Genomic DNA, 17774 nt, shown 5'->3' on the forward strand with positions numbered 1-17774 from the left:
CAAACTATTTCATATGAGAACGATGTTTGTACCTCAAAAACTTTTTGAGTTAGAGGGAATTGTGTGCACCAAGGTCCCAAGACCACCCAAATATGAAATTTTTAGAACCATATTAGAATTACAAGATTTTTATCCATTACTCGACATTTTTGGTCATAACTTGAAAACTACTTAAGATATTCTGATAATTTTTTCACCTCCATATAATGGGATTCCTGAGGATAGATTTGAGGGTCAAAACGTCAATCTGGGTGAAAAATTGAGGGAATTAGGGCTCTTTTAGTTGGGGTGGTTTTTGGTGATACTTTTTATAACAAATGCTAACTTTCCTTGAGAATATCTTAAGAAATAATGGGAATATTCTTGAAAGGGTTTTACTCCAAGAAAGTCCATTTCTTACTAAATAATTTCATATAAAAACGATCGTTCTACCACAGTCTAACATAACACAGTTGAAATCTATATACTTTGCTTCTACCTTAAAGAGGTAGAAGCTTGGTTCTACCAAGAGAGTCCATGTCGTACCAAACTATTTCATATGAGAACGATGTTTGTACCTCAAAAACTTTTTGAGTTGGAGGCAATTGTGTGCACCAAGGTCCCAAGACCACCCAAATTTGAAGTTTTTAGAACCATATTGCAATTACAAGATTTTTATCCATTACTCGACATTTTTAGTCATAACTTGGAAACTACTTAAGGTATTCGGATAATTTTTTCACATCCTTAAAATGCGATTCCTGAGGATGGATTTGAGGGTCAAAACGTCAGTTTTGGGTAAAAATTGAGGCAGTTAGGGCTCTTTTGGTTTGGGTACTTTTTGGTGATACTTTTTATAACAAATTCTAACTTTCCTTGACAATATCTTAAGAAATAATTGAAATATTCTTAAAAGGTCTTTAGTGAAAGAAAGTCCATTTCTTACCAAAAAATTTCATGTAAAAACGATCCTTGTACTTCAAAAACTTTTTGAGTTAGAGGGAATTGTGTGCACCAAGGTCCCAAGACCACCCAAATATGAAGTTTTTAGAACTATATTAGAATTACAAGATTTTTATCCATTACTCGACATTTTCGGTCATAACTTCGAAACTACTTAAGATATTCTGATAGTTTTTTCACACCCTTGTAATGAGATTCCTGAGGATGGATTTGAGGGTAAAAACATCAATCTGGGTGAAAAATTGAGGGAGTTAAGGCTCTTTTAGTTGGGGTGGTTTTTGGTGATACTTTTTTTAACAAATTCTAACTTTCCTTGAGAATATTTCAAGAAATAATGGGAATATTCTTGAAAGGGTTTTAGTCCAAGAAAGTCCATTTCGTACCAAACAATTCTATATGAGAACGATCCTTGTACCTCAAAAACTTTTTGAGTTAGAGGGAATTGTGTGCACCAAGGTCCCAGAACCAGCAAATTTAAACTTTTCAGAACCATCTTGGAATTACAAGATTTCTATCCATTACTCGACATTTTTGGTCATAACTTGGAAACTACTTAAGATATTCTGATAATTTTTTCACACCCGTATAATAAGATTCCTGAGGATGGATTTGAGGGTCAAAACGTCTGTATGGGGTAAAAAATAAGGCAGTTAGGGCTGTTTTGGTTGGGGTAGTTTTTTTTGCTACTTTTCTTAACAAATTCTAACTTTGACGGAGAATATTTCAAGAAATAATAGGAATATTTTTAAAAGAGTTTTAGGCCAAGAGAGTCCATGTCTTACCAAACTATTTTATATGAGAACGATGTTGGTACCTCAAAAACTTTTTGAGTTAGAGGGAATTGTGTGCACCAAGGTTCCAAGACCACCCAAATTTGAAGTTTTTAGTCCCATATTGCAATTACAAGATTTTTATCCATTGCTCGACATTTTTGGTCATAACTTGGAAACTACTTAAGGTATTCGGATAATTTTTCACATCCTTCAAATGCGATTCCTGAGGATGAATTGAGGGTCAAAACGTCAGTTTTGGGTAAAAATTGAGGTAGTTAGGGCTGTTTTGGTTGGGGTAGTTTTTTTTGCTACTTTTCTGAACAAATTCTAACTTTGACGGACAATATTTCAAGAAATAATAGGAATATTCTTAAAAGGGTTTTAGTCCAAGAGAGTCCATTTCTTACCAAATAATTCCATATGAGAACGATGTTTGTACCTCAAAAACTTTTCGAGTTAGATGGAATTTTGTCCATCAAGGTCCCAGAGCCACCAAATTTGAACTGTTTAAAACCGTATTGTAATTCGACATTTTTGGACATAACTTCGAAACTAATCAAGATTTTTCTACACCACTATTGTGGGATTCCTGCAGATGGATTTGAGGGTGAAAACGTCCGTCTGCAACACAGCGACTCACGAGTTATATTGTGTCGGACATCAACATTGTCCAAATAGATGGATCAGAAGAAGAAATGACGCTCTTATAAACTGGACATCACGCTCACCAGATTTGACTCTAATAGATTATTTTTTATGATGAGTTTGACTAAACAGAGTCTAACGGCATAGGGGTCATTACACATTTTAGACAGTAAAAATGAAAGACTGACTTCTTGGTAGCTATTAGAGTCTCAAAACCTCACTTACAATGTCATTAGCCTGTCAGACCAATGAGAAAGGGTTCTCTAATGTTTCTTGAGGAAAATTTTTAGTTGTGAATCTTGTAACTAAGAGACTTTTTGATTTAGCGGTAATTTTGATCCACCAAGGTCCCAAAGCCACCTAATTTGAAAATTTTAGAACCATATTGGAATGACAAATTTTCATCCATTTCTTGACGTTTTTGGTCATAACTTGAAAACTACTTAAGATATTCTCATAATTTTTTCACAACCTTATAATGGGATTCCTGAGGATGGATTTGAGGGCCAAAACGTCAATCTGGGTGAAAAATTGAGGGAGTTAGGGCTCTTTTAGTTGGGGTGGTTTTTGGTGATAATTTTTATGACAAATTCTAACTTTCCTTGACAATATCTTAAAAAATAATTAAAATATTCTTAAAAGGTTCTTAGTAAAAGAAAGTCCATTTCTTACCAAACAATTTCATGTAAAAACGATCCTTGTACCTCAAAGACTTTTTGAGTTAGAGGCATTGTGTGCACCAAGGTCCCAGAACCACTTAATTTGAAGTTTTTAGAACCCTATTGGAATTACAAGATTTTTTTCCCTTACTCGACATTTTTGGTCATAACTTGGAAACTACTTATGATATTGTAATAATTTTTTCACAACCTTATAATGGGATTCCTGAGGATGGATTTGAGGGTCAAAACGTGAATGTGGGTGAAAAATTAAGGGAGTTAGGGCTCTTTTAGTTGTAGTGGTTTTTGGTGATACTTTTTATAACAAATTCTAACTTTCCTTGAAAATAGCTTAAGAAATAATGGGAATATTGTTGAAAGGGTTTTAGTGAAAGAAAGTCCATTTCTTACCAAACAATTTCATATGAAAACGGTTCTTGTACCTCAAAAACTTTTTGAGTTGGAGGGAATTGTATGCACCAAAGCCACCAATATTGAAGTTTTTAGAACCATATTGGAATTACAAGATTTCTATCCATTACTCGACATTTTTGGTCATAACTTGGAAACTACTTAAGATATTCTGACAATTTTTTTACACTCTTGTAATGGGATTCCGGAGGATGGATTTGAGGGTCAAAACGTCAGTTTTGGGTAAAAGTTGAGGCAGTTAGGGCTCTTTTGGTTGGGGTGGTTTTTGGTGATACTTTTTATAACAAATCCTAACTTTCCTTGAGAATATCTTAAGAAATAATGGGAATATTGTTGAAAGGGTTTCAGTCCAAGAAAGTCTATTACTTACCAAACAATTCTATATGAGAACGATTCGTGTACCTCAAAAACTTTTTGAGTTAGAAGAAATTTTATCCATCGAGGTCCTAGAGCCATAAAATTTGAAGTTTTTGGAAGCAAATTGGAATTACAAGATTTTTATCCTTTACTCGACATTTTTGGTCATAACTTGGAAACTATTTAAGATATTCTGATAATTTTATCACCATCGTATAATGGGATTCCTGGGGATGGATTTGATGGTCAAAACGTCAGTTTTGGGTAAAAATTGAGGGAGTTAGGGCTCGTTTGGTTTAGGTAGTTTTTTTTGCAACTTTTATTAACAAGTTCTAACTTTGCTTGCGAATATCTTAAGAAGTAATAGGAATATTCTTAAAAGAATTCTAGTGCAAGAAAAGGTGTTTCTTACTAAACATTTTCATATGAGAACGATCCTTGTACCCAAAAAACTTTTCGAGTTAGAGGGAATTTTGTCCATCAAGTCCCTCTATTGCAATTACAAGATTTTCATTCATTAACCAACATTTTTGGTCATAACTTAAAAACCACTCAAAATATTCTCATAATTTTTTCAACCATTATAGCGGGATTCCTGAGCATGGATTTAAGGGTAAAAACGTCCCTGGACATTCAAAATTCATTTGCATTTTCAACCTTTAATCCCTGGACAGCTTAATTCCAAATTCGACTAGGGTATAATAACAACAAAGGACAAAGGTATAAATAATTAAAACAAAAACACTTTGATAAGGCGATTTTTTAATTCAAGAAAAATATTAAATTTATTCGGAAATCATTAGGCTCTATATAAAAACGAAAAAAAGAAAACCTAAGTGCTAAAATTTTAATTTAATATAATATTATGTGGGTTATTTTGTTTTTATATTTAATACTTATAATAATATTTAACGGTTAAAATTACAAACAAAACAATAAAATGAAAAAAGAAAAGGAAAAATGGGATCGAGTCGACGATTTTAACAAAGAGTCTTAAATATTGAGAGAACATTAATTAACAGGAAGTTGTTACATTCGAGCGTCTTTAGGGCTAAAAGTTTAAACTTTACAAACGTAACTAGTGAAAAATGACAGAATTAAACTAAACTAAACCAGGGCCGTATCGAAGGCATTTTTCTATTGTTTATTACAAGAGTCAGAGTTTCTCAAGGATCTTTCCAACAACGATTTGATTTTATAAACAAATAAAGTGCCTCAAAACCCTGCAGGATATGTACATAATTAATCTCCTACAGCGGCAATTATGTGAAGTATTTAGTACATAAACGCCCGGACTATAAGGCTTAGATCAAGGTTTACCGCCGACCAATAGCATCCAAGAAGAGTCCAGTGAACTTCGACAATTTTATTGGCCGCCCAGACGTCCCGACTCGGCCACCATTGACTTTTAATTTACCCGAAAGCGGCCATAGGATTCCGTCCTTATTTTGGTTGAGCGGAATGCTTCAGTTAAATTTTATTAAATCTCAATTATTAAGTCATTTTTGAGGTTATGATTGTGTGTTCAAATGTTGTTTTTTAAATATTACTTACACTCTTAATTACTGAATGGGTTTTGTCGTGGTGTTACGGTTCGAATTTCCAGGAAACCAATTGGGTGACAATTTATATTAAAATCCCGAAATTGCATTAATTACTGGTAAAATCATCACTAAAATAAAATATTTAACAGATTATTTAGTGTTGTCCGAATGAGAGACTCTGACCCTGAATGAGAACGATCAAAGGGACCCGAAATTAAATTAAATGCAACGAACAACGAGTTAAATTAAGTATGATGATTGTCTGGAAAAGAAATTTAAATAAAAAGTTTCTTCTACGGGTAATTTTGTATAATCTCTTATAACTTCAGTTCTCATGAATGGATTTCTGTGATTTTACCCTTAAAAGCTTTGGAAGAACGTTCCGCAACTTTTAAGGGGTGAACCAATTAATTCGGTGTAGTAGAACTGATTTTATCCAAAAATTTACAAAAAATCCCTTTCAAAAAGGCCCATTTTGTAAAATGCCTTATAACTTCACTTCTGATGAACGGATTTGGTTGATTTTACCCTTAAAAGCTTTGGAAGGACATTCCGCAACTTTTAAGGGGTGAATCAAATAATTCGGTCCAGTAGAAATGACTTTATCCGGAAATTTACAAAAAAATCCCTTGAAAAAAGGCTAATTTTGCAAAATGCCTTATAACTTCACTTCTGATGCATGGATTTGTGTGCTTTTACCCTTAAAAGCTTTGGAAGAACATTCCGCAACTTTTAAGGGGTGAACGAACTAATTCGGTCCAGTAGAACTGACTTTATCCAAAAATTTACAAAAAATCCCTTCCAAAAAGGCCCATTTTGTAAAATGCCTTATAACTTCATTTCTGATGAATGGATTTGTGTGATTTTACCCTTAAAAGCTTTGGAAGGACATTCCGCAACTTTTAAGGGGTGAACGAATTAATTCGGTCCAGTAGAACTGACTTTATCCAGAAATTTACAAAAAATCCCTTCCAAAAAGGCCCATTTTGTAAAATATTTAATAACTTCACTTCTGATGCATGGATTTGTGTCATTTTACCTTTAAAAGCTTTGGAAGAACATTCCGCAACTTTTAAGGGGTGAACGAATTAATTCGGTCCAGTAGAACTGACTTTATCCAGAAATCTACAAAAAATCCCTTTTAAAAAGACTTATTTTGTAAAATGTCGTATAACTTCACTTCTGATGAATGGATTTGGGTGATTTTACCCTTAAAAGCTTTGGAAGGACATTCCGCAACTTTTAAGGGGTGAACGAACTAATTCGGTCCAGTAGAACTGACTTTATTTAAAAATTTACAAAAAATCACTTTCAAAAAAGCTCATTTTGTAAAATGCCTTATAACTTCACTTCTGATGAATGGATTTGTGTGATTTTACCCTTAAAAGCTTTGGAAGAACATTCTGCAACTTTTAAGGGGTGAACGAATTAATTCGGTGCAGTAGAACTGACTTTATTCAAAAATTTACAAAAAATCCTTTCTAAAAAGGCTCATTTTGTAAAATGCCTTATAACTTCACTTCTGATGAACGGATTTGGTTGATTTTACCCTTAAAAGCTTTGGAAGGACATTCCGCAACTTTTAAGGGGTGAACGAATTAATTCGGTCCAGTAGAAGTGACTTTATTTAAAAATTTACAAAAAATGACTTTCAAAAAGGCTAATTTTGTAAAATATTTAATAACTTCACTTCTAATGCATGGATTTGTGTCATTTTACCCTTAAAAGCTTTGGAAGAACATTCCGCAACTTTTAAGGGGTGAACGAATTAATTCGGACCAATAGAACTGACTTTATACAAAAATTTACAAAAAATCACTTCCAAAAAGGCCCATTTTGTAAAATATTTAATAACTTCACTTCTGATGCATGGATTTGTGTGATTTTACCCTTAAAAGCTTTGGAAGGACATTCCGCAACTTTTAAGGGGTGAACGAATTAATTCGGTCCAGTAGAACTGACTTTATCCAAAAATTTACAAAAAATCCCATGCAAAAAGGCCCATTTTGCAAAATGTCTTATAACTTCACTTCTGATGAATGGATTTGTGTGATTTTACCCTTAAAAGCTTTGGAAGAACATTCCGCAACTTTTAAGGGGTGAACGAATTAATTCGGTGCAGTAGAACTGACTTTATCCAGAAATTTACAAAAAATTCCTTGCAAAAAGGCCCATTTTGCAAAAAGTCTTATAACTTCACTTCTGATGAATGGATTTGTGTGATTTTACCCTTAAAAGCTTTGGAAGAACATTCTGCAACTTTTAAGGGGTGAACGAATTAATTCGGTGCAGTAGAACTGACTTTATCCAGAAATTTACAAAACATCACTTCTAAAAAGGCCCATTTTGCAAAAAGTCTTATAACTTCACTTCTGATGAATGGATTTGTGTGATTTTACCCTTAAAAGCTTTGGAAGAACATTCTGCAACTTTTAAGGGGTGAACGAATAATTTCGGTCCAGTAGAAATGACTTTATTTAAAAATTTACAAAAAATCACTTCCAAAAAGGCCCATTTTGCAAAATGTCTTCTTACTTCACTACTAATCAACCGATTTGTATGAATCGCACGTAGGTATTTCTTTACTTCACCCACATTAATAATAACAAGAAAAAAAACAAAAAAGTGCCGGCGCGAATTTTTCAATATGAAAAATAGTTATGACCCTGCCGACGTATAAAAAAAAAACCGCCCCTTACCCCCGTTAAGTTAAAAATAAACATTTTTAAAACACGACTTTATTATTATCATTATCATTATTATTATTATATCAGTTCTTTTTTTTTTTTTAAATATTATGTATATTACAACTTTAAACGTTAAACCGGGACAATTAAGGGTCGCATTCGACTCTCGCAATTTTTTATCGCGACGACTCGTTGTCGCACCTTTCGAAGTTGTATGAACGGTTTTTTAAAGCCTTCGGTACGACCTGGACCTCGTTTAGCAATCGGCGCGGCACCACTTACGATAAAGTGCCATCGCACCGTAAAAAAGGGCCGAAGGCTCAATTGTAAACCGAAAACGTAAAGACGCCGATCGTCCCGATTTGTGGTTGTTTGATGTACGGATGCGAGTAGAAGTTGTTTGTTGTTTAATCGTCGTCCTCTCCGTCCTCGTGCTTCCTCTTTTTTCCTTTTGCTGAAATAAATTTAATTGTCACTCTCGGCTCGTTACACGGGGACTTTTTTATAAGTTTGATAACACGCTGTGTTTCGCCCCTAAAGGCAACGTCAAGACCTGATCAGTAAAAACAGTAAACTTAAGACCTTGTAGCACATTTTAGCTTGGATAGATGACAACAATACTATTTGCAACACAATGATGTAAGAGCATTATTTAATAGACTGTTGAACAGATTCGTTGGCCGCCTAGGTCACCCGACCTAGCCCCTCTTGACTTTTTTTTTACCTAAAGATATTATATTTTTTACACGTTCTTTTAAGGTGAAATTCGAGCGCGTATTAGGCAAATACGCGATGAAATACGCTACAAGACCTGTGTATTGTAGATTTTGTTAATGGGTTTTATTGCGTAAAATAAGGTCGTTAATTGACAACTGCCTGGAATAAAATAATGAATTTATTCCAGGTATTTTGATTTTTTTAATAGAACAAAAATGGCTCGCCTTTAAACAGTTAATTAAATAATTCCTTGCAGGCAGTTCACCTGGGTCTAAAAGGCATGGATTTTGTATTTATTTAACTGTGAAATTAATTTAACTTTAGAATATTATAGGGGGCACTCTGCAGATTATTTACATGTAAACAGTTTGTGCCTAGGTTCAAAATTGGCTTAGCTACAGCTGTTTTTGTTTAAGAGTGATTTTTTTACTTAAATTCTTTAATTTTCTAAGGATTTCTTGAAAACTCTTTAAAGTACTTAAATGGGGTTTTCACAGTAAAAAAATGCGTTTTCCAACAAATAATTTCATATATGAACCATTTTTGTGGGTCCAATAGTTTTTGAGTTACAACCAGTTTTGTCTGACAAGACCCCGTACCCACCAGATTTAAGGAGGAAACTTTGGATTTTTAATTATTCCTGGACAATTTTCCATATAACTTCCAAATTAATTGAGATATTGTTGTAATTCTTTTAGAATATTATAGGGGGCACTCTGCAGATTATTTATATGTAAAAAGTTTGTTCCTAGGTTCAAAATTGGCTTGGCCACAGCTGTTTTTGTTAAAGAGTAATTTTTTCACTTAAATTCTTTAATTTTCTAAGGATTTCTTGAAAACTTTTTGAGGTACTTAAATGAGGGTTTTACTGCAAAAAAATGCGTTTTTTAACGAATAATTTCATATATGAACCATTTTTGTGGGTCCAATAGTTTCTGAGTTACAACCAGTTTTGTCTGACAAGACCCAGCGCTCACCAGATTTAAGGAGGAAACTTTGGATTTTTAATTATTCCTGGACAATTTTCCATATAACTTCCAAATTAATTGAGATATTTTTGTAATTCTTTTAGAATATTATAAGGGGCACTCTACAGATTATTTATATGTAAAAAGTTTGTTCCTAGGTTCAAAATTGGCTTGGCCACAGCTGTTTTTGTTAAAGAGTAATTTTTTCACTTAAATTCTTTAATTTTCTAAGGATTTCTTGAAAACTTTTTGAGGTACTTAAATGAGGGTTTTACTGCAAAAAAATGCGTTTTTTAACGAATAATTTCATATATGAACCATTTTTGTGGGTCCAATAGTTTCTGAGTTACAACCAGTTTTGTCTGACAAGACCCAGCGCTCACCAGATTTAAGGAGGAAACTTTGGATTTTTAATTATTCCTGGACAATTTTCCATATAACTTCCAAATTAATTGAGATATTTTTGTAATTCTTTTAGAATATTATAAGGGGCACTCTACAGATTATTTATATGTAAAAAGTTTGTTCCTAGGTTCAAAATTGGGTTAGTTACAGCTGTTTTTGTTAAAGAGTAATTTTTTTACTAAAATTCTTAATTTTCCAAGGATTTCTTGAAAACTCTTTAAAGTACTTAAATGGGGTTTTCACAGTAAAAAAGGCGTTTTCCAACGAATAATTTCATATATGAACCATTTTTGTGGGTCCAATAGTTTCTGAGTTACAACCGCTTTTGTCTGACAAGACCCCGTACCCACCAGATTTAAGGAGGAAACTTTGGATTTTTAATTATTCCTGGACAATTTTCCATATAACTTCCAAATTAATTGAGATATTTTTGTAATTCTTTTAGAATATTATAAGGGGCACTCTGCAGATTATTTATATGTAAAAAGTTTGTTTCTAGGTTCAAAATTGGGTTAGCTACAGCTGTTTTTGTTGAAAGTAATTTTTTCACTTAAATTCTTTAATTTTCTAAGGATTTCTTGAAAACTCTTTACAGTACTTCAATGGGGTTTTTACTGCAAAAAAAAGGCGTTTTCTAAGGAATAATTTCATATATGAACCATTTTTGTGGGTCCAATAGTTTCTGAGTTACAACCGGTTTTGTCTGACACGACCCAGTACCCACCAGATTTAAGGAGAAAATTTTGGATTTTTAATTATTCTTGGACAATTTTTCATATAACTTCCAAATTAATTGAGATACTGTTGTAATTATTTTAGAATATTATAGGGGGCACTCTTCAGATTATTTATATGTAAAAAAGTTTGTTCCTAGGTTCAAAATTGGGTTGGCTACAGCTGTTTTTGTTAGAGAGTGATTTTTTCACTAAAATTCTTAATTTTCTAAGGATGTCTTGAAAACTCTTTACAATACTTAAATGGGGTTTGCACAGTAAAAAAAGGCGTTTTCTAACGAATAATTTCATATATCAACCATTTTTCTGGGTCCAACAGTTTCTGAGTTACAACCGGTTTTGTCTGACAAGACCCAGTACCCACCAGATTTAAGGTTCTTAGAATAATTCGAAAGTTCGAATGTTTTTATTGTTATTGGACAATTTTCCGTATAACTTTCAAGATATTTTTTTAAATGGCAAAACTTAATGCCCATAATGCATCTACTAAGGTCAATCATATAATTCTAAATTTCACAGAACAATTCGCCTATTATTAGACATTAAGGCGTTCAATTAATTACGGCCTACTTTCTGTTGTCATGCTATAAACCTTTTTTTAAGGAACCTCCCCCAAAAAAAAATGTCCACTGGGTTTAAGTCAGGTGATCTTGGTGGCCAATAAATCGCTAATTGATTTTTAATGTTTTTTTAGATCAACATACATTTCTAATAAATTTGCTTCACCTTAAGCATGTACACCCTGTATGTTTATCACTGTTATGGTAGTTGATTATTAAAAAATCAATTAGCGATTTTTTGGCCACCAAGATCACCTGATTTAAACCCTGTAGACAATTTTTTTTTTAAGAGATTATTAAAAAAAAGGTTTATAGCATTACAACAGAAAACAGACCGTAATTAATCGAACGCCTTAATATCTAATAATAAGGAATTCTGTGAAATTCTGTTAGTAGAGGCATTATGGACATTAAGTTTCGAAATTTAAAAAAAATCTTGTGAGTTATATGAACAATTGTCCCATAATAATAAAAATATTCAAACTTTCGAATTATTCTAAGAACCTTAGATCTGGTGGGTACTGGGTCTTGTCAGACAAAACTGGTTGTAACTCAGAAACTATTGGACCCACAAAAATGGTTCATATATGAAGTTATTCGGTATAAAACGCCCTTTTTTACAGTAAAAACCCCATTTAAGTACTTTAAAGAGTTTTCAAGAAATCCTTAGAAAATTAAGAATTTTTGTAAAAAAATCACTCTCTAGCAAAAACAGCTGTAGCTAAGCCAATTTTGAACCTAGAAACAAACTGTTTACATGTAAATAATCTGTAGAGTGTCCACTATGATATTCTAAAAGAATTACAAAATTATCTCAATTATTTGGCAAGTTATATGGAAAATTGTCCAAGAATAATTAAAAATCCAAAGTTTCCTCCTTAACTCTGGTGGGCACTGGGTCTTGTCAGACAAAACTGGTTGTAACTCAGAATCTCTTGGACCCACAAAAATGGTTCATATATGAAATTATTCGTTAGAAAACGCCTTTTTTTACTGTGCAAACTCCATTTAAGTATTGTAAAGAGTTTTCAAGACATCCTTAGAAAATTAAGAATTTTAGTGAAAAAAATACTCTCTAACAAAAACAGCTGTAGCCAAGCCAATTTTGAACCTAGAAACAAACTGTTTACATGTAAATAATCTGTAGAGTGTCCACTATGATATTCTAAAAGAATTACAAAATTATCTCAATTATTTGGCAAGTTATATGGAAAATTGTCCAAGAATAATTAAAAATCCAAAGTTTCCTCCTTAACTCTGGTGGGCACTGGGTCTTGTCAGACAAAACTGGTTGTAACTCAGAATCTATTGGACCCACAAAAATGGTTCATATATGAAATTATTCGTTAGAAAACGCCTTTTTTTACTGTGCAAACTCCATTTAAGTACTTTAAAGAGTTTTCAAGAAATCTTTGGAAAATTAAGAATTTTTGTAAAAAAATCAGTCTGTTACAAAAACAGCTGTAGCCAAGCCAATTTTGAACCTAGAAACAAATTGTTTACATGTAAATAATCTGCAGAGTGCCCCCTATAATATTCTAAAAGAATTACAACAATATCTCAATTAATTTGGAAGTTATATGGAAAATTGTCCAAGAATAATTAAAAATCGAAAGTTTCCCCCTTAAATCTGGTGGGCACTGGGTCTTGTCAGACAAAACTGGTTGTAACTCAGAAACTGTTGAACCCACAAAAATGGTTCATATATGAACTTATTCGTTTGAAAACGCATTTTTTTACAGTAAAACCCCCATTTAAGTACCTCAAAAAGTTTTTAAGAAATCCTTAGAAAATTAAGAATTTTTGTAAAAAAATCACTATCTAACAAAAACAGCTGTAGCCAAGCCAATTTTGAACCTAGAAACAAACTTTTTACAAATAAATAATCTGCAGAGTGCCCCCTTATAATATTCTAAAAGAATTACAAAAATACCTCAATTATTTTGCAAGTTATAAAGAAAAATGTCCAAGACTAATAATAACTTACCGCTTGAGGTGGAGAGATTCTGAGTATCTTCTTCCTCTTCCTCGTCATCGATCTCCTCGTCCTCCTCCTCCCCTTCCTCAACCTCGTAGTCCTCCTCATCGGACAGATCATCAATATGTTCCGAGTAAACCATCCCTAGACCCACACTTTCGTCCAACTCATCCTCCTAAAAAATCCATATTAACTTAACACTCTCCCAATTCACAAACAAGTGTGCTACCTCATCAAAGGAGAGTTCCTCTTCATCCTCATTAGAATCATCGCCCTCCTCCCCGTTACCATTGACCTCCTCACAATCCTCAACCTCACTCTCCTCCTCGTCTTCAGCATCGTACCTTTAAAATTCAAACGGATTTAATCACCAAAGGACTCAAGTAATTAACCGAGTCCGTACCCATCCAAATATTTCAAGTTGGGAATCATCTTATAGATCTTCTCCCGGTAGTTTTCCACGTTGGTCACCTCGTTATTGAACAGGTCGAGGTGCCGCAGGTTCTTGAACATCTTCAGGAACTCCAACGATTCAATGTCTTTGACTTTATTGCCGCTCAAGTTAAGGTAGGACAGTTTGGGACTGGTTTCCAGAATGTCGAAACCTCCGGTCAATCTAAGTGAGAACGACACACAATTTTGAGGATTTATAGAAGTCGAAAGGGGCGAGGGAAGTACCTGTTGTCGCTCAATTCGAGCTTCTTCAAGTTCGGAAGCTTGGGGAACCCCTTCAGGGAGGTCAAACCGACATTGATCAAAGAGAGGATCTCGAGATTCTCGAACTCGTCTGTGAGTCCCACTATAGTTGTGCTCCTGCAGTTGTCCAGATTCAGTTCTGTGATCTATTGAAAAATTGGTTTTGTCATAACCGGAGAACATGATGGTAGTACAGTTTTAAGGAAACCAAAAGAAACCACAAAGAAAGGAAACAATCTGAGGGATGTGATAAGTGAAGTCAATAGAAATACCTCGGGTTATGAAGGAACATCTCATTTGGAACAATAGAAGCACCTTAATTGGACTGAAATTTCATTAATTTAAAAAAAAAATTGCCATGCAACTACTTGCAAGTCAAAGGACTATTCCAGGCAGTCAAAAATGCATCAAATGCCTGGAAATATTGATTTTAACTGCCTGGAATTCAAGTGACTATTCCAGGCAGTTGAATTTACTTCCAAGCAATTCCCTGAAAGAAATGGACAATTACAACTGCCTGGAAATGCCAAAAAATGACTCCCGATAGTTCCAACTGCCTGGACAAGTGACTTTAACATGTGAAAATTTAAAAAATATTCTTACAAGAGGCTTAAGTTGATTCTTTGCCTACTGTGGAAGTCTATAAAACTTTACTAACTTATATGATTTCACATGATCTTGACTGTTAGAGGATATAGGTACAACTTACTTTCATGTCACTTTTGTCATAATTTTATGTCATATTAAATTAACTATATAAATTGTAATATGTAATGTTGCTCGGTTATGAGGGTTTGTAATTGGTTATAAATAACAATCAGTGTAGGTACTTATATATATATATTTGCCTATTAGAATGATTTGTTATATTCTGGAATTATAGGTACTTACAGTTTAGAGAACTATAAGAATTAAGGTAAGGTAGGTTTAAGGAAAGTTAGTGAAAAAGCTACCAGAAACACCTGAGTTAAAAGCAACCCTAGCTACTTCAGTTTTTAACGCAGAGGGACGTTTTTACCCTTAAATCCATCCTCGGGAATCCTACTATAACAATCTAGAAGAATTATGAAAATATTGCGAGTGGTTACCAAGTTATGACCAAAAATGTCAGGTAATAGATAAAATGTTTGGTGACTCCGGGATCTTGTTGGACAAAATTCCCTCTAACTCAAAAAATTGTTGGGGTAAAAGAATTGTTCATATATGAAATTGTTTGGTGAGAAATGCCCTTTGATGCACTAAAAAATATTTCCATTATTTTTTAAGATATTCTGAAGGAAAGTTAGGAGTTGTTAATAAAAGTACTAAAAAAACTACCCGAACCAAAACAGCCCTAGCCACCTCAATTTTAACCGAGAGTAATGTTTTGACCCTCAAATCCATCCTCAGGAATCCCATTTTAATGATGTGAAAAAATTATGTGAATATCTGAAGTGGTTTTCAAGTTATGACCAAAAATGTAAAAATCTTGTATTTCCAATATTGATCTAAAAACTTCAAATTAAGTGGCTCCGGGACCTTGTTGGAGAAAATTCACTCTAACTCAAAAAATTGTTGAGGTACACAAATTGTTCATATATGAAATTGTTTGGAGAGAAATGCCCTTTGATGCACTAAAAACCCTTTAAAAATATTCCCATTATTGTTTAAGATATTCTGAAGGAAAGTCAAAAATTGGTAATAAAAGTACTAAAAAAAACTACCACAACCAAAACAGCCCTAGCCACCTCAATTTTTAACCCAGAGTAATGTTTTGACCCTCAAATCCATCCTCAGGAATCCCATTTTAATGATGTGAAAAAATTATATGAATATCTTAAGTGGTTTTCAAGTTATGATCAAAAATGTACAAATCTTGTATTTCCAATCGTGGTCTAAAAACTTCAAATTAGGTGGCTCCGGGACCTTGTTGGACAAAACTCCCTCTAACTCAAAAAATGGTTGAGGTACAAGAATTTTTCATACATGAAATTGTTTGGTGAGAAATGCCCTTTGATGCACTAAGATCCCTTTAAAAATAATCTAATTATTTTTTAAGATATTCTGAAGGAAAGTTAGGAGTTGTTAATAAAAGTAGTAAAAAAAACTACCCGAACCAAAACAGCCCTAGCTACCTCAATTTTTAACCCAGAGTAACGTTTTGGCCCTCAAATCCATCCTCAGGAATCCCATTTTAATGATGTGAAAAAATTATGTGAATATCTTAAGTGGTTTTCAAGTTATGACCAAAAATGTAAAAATCTTGTATTTCCAATATTGTTCTAAAAACTTCAAATTAAGTGGCTCCGGGACCTTGTTGGACAAAACTCCCTCTAACTCAAAAAATTGTTGAGGTACAAGAATTGTTCATATATGAAATTGTTTGGTGAGAAATGCCCTTGGGTGCACTAAAAACCCTTTAAAAATATTCTAATTATTTTTTAAGATATTCTCAAGGAAAGTTAAAAATTGTTAATAAAAGTACTAAAAAAACTACCCAAACCAAAACAGCCCTTGCCGCATCAATTTTTTACCCAGAGTAATGTTTTGACCCTCAAATCCATCCTCAATAATCGCATTTTAACGATGTGAAAAAATTATGTGAATATCTTAAGTGGTTTTCAAGTTATGACCAAAAATGTCAGGTAATAAATAAAAATCTTGTATTTCCGATATCGGTCTAAAAACTTCAAACTAGGTGGCTCCTGTTGGACAAAACTCCCTCTAACTTTCAAAAAGCTTTTGACGCTTAAGACACTTTATTATAAACACAATATCCATGTAATATACATATAAAGTTTCCGAGATAAAAAGGAGTCTCCTGTGCCTAAGAAGGAAATGCAATCTTAGAAAGAGCATTATATTTTCGTTGATTCGTCTACTGATTATCCATTTGTTTGTTTTGTAATTTTTCAATAACAGAGTGTGTCGAACAAGCATTGCAGTAGCTCCAAGTAGGATGGAGCACTAACTATATACAACATAGACTACTCGATTAACATTTATATGAAGTATTATGCTTGAATATGATAAAGAAGCTGGTACCAAACAACTGGAATGGTGGTTCCACATGATGCCAAACTTGATTATTATGCAATTTTCATTGAGCAATAAGCAATTAATGAGAATATGGCAAATGATACAAGAAAAGCGTGAAAAAAAGCGAAAAGTTCCTCGAGGACCGCGTTTCAACATTGTCAAGTGGTCCCCCCTTGTAACACAGTTACAGCTTATAGAAACCATGTTTGTTATTACCCCACATTAAACATATTTTTCCGGCTTTTTCGGGGTAAAATCGCGTTTTAAAGCTCTCAAGGGTATCAAAAGGGGCCCGTTTAGGCAACAGACCCCTAAAACACCCCAATTACACGCCACGAAACGAGGAAAAAGCATGGAAATCGAATATTGACAGACGTTAAAATTTTTCAAAACAATTTCTTGTGTCGCAGTAAAAACGTAAATATTGGTCGGGAATTAAGGAAACGCTCACCTGCGCCGGGTTTTTGCCCCTTTTCTCTAATTCGATGCGTTTTTCCATTGCGTGGTGCTCTATTAATTACGTTACTAACATTAACCGACCAACGTACGGCGAATTAAAATATTCGAACATCAATAGAAAAACCCCCGTAAATAGCTAAAAAAGAGGCGAAGACGACCGCCAAGATTCCATTAAACAAGCTGCACATGCGCAACTCGAC

At 33.5% G+C, this 17774-nt stretch overlaps 1 protein-coding gene across 4 annotated transcripts; it reads right to left on the reverse strand.

The window, feature by feature from the left end:
* Nucleotides 1-4552: 4552 nt before the first annotated feature.
* On the reverse strand, nucleotides 4553-17774 carry LOC126747903 (acidic leucine-rich nuclear phosphoprotein 32 family member A). 4 transcript variants are annotated; one of them, XR_007664460.1, is made up of 7 exons: nucleotides 17567-17774; nucleotides 14080-14243; nucleotides 13805-14017; nucleotides 13631-13745; nucleotides 13411-13576; nucleotides 7072-8493; nucleotides 4553-6391 (listed from the first exon to the last, which is right to left on the reverse strand). XR_007664460.1 is itself a non-coding variant. In XM_050456876.1 (6 exons), the coding sequence occupies exons 1-6, from the start codon at nucleotides 17612-17614 to the stop codon at nucleotides 8447-8449; spliced, it is 753 nt and encodes a 250-aa protein (XP_050312833.1). In that variant the 5' UTR covers nucleotides 17615-17774; the 3' UTR covers nucleotides 4553-8446. The 4 variants fall into 4 exon arrangements, 1 of the variants encoding a protein (XP_050312833.1); XR_007664459.1 differs by having other exon boundaries at nucleotides 6902-8493; XR_007664458.1 differs by having other exon boundaries at nucleotides 6562-8493.

Source organism: Anthonomus grandis, chromosome 20, assembly GCF_022605725.1.
Source record: "Anthonomus grandis grandis chromosome 20, icAntGran1.3, whole genome shotgun sequence".
NCBI lineage: Eukaryota > Metazoa > Arthropoda > Insecta > Coleoptera > Curculionidae > Anthonomus > Anthonomus grandis.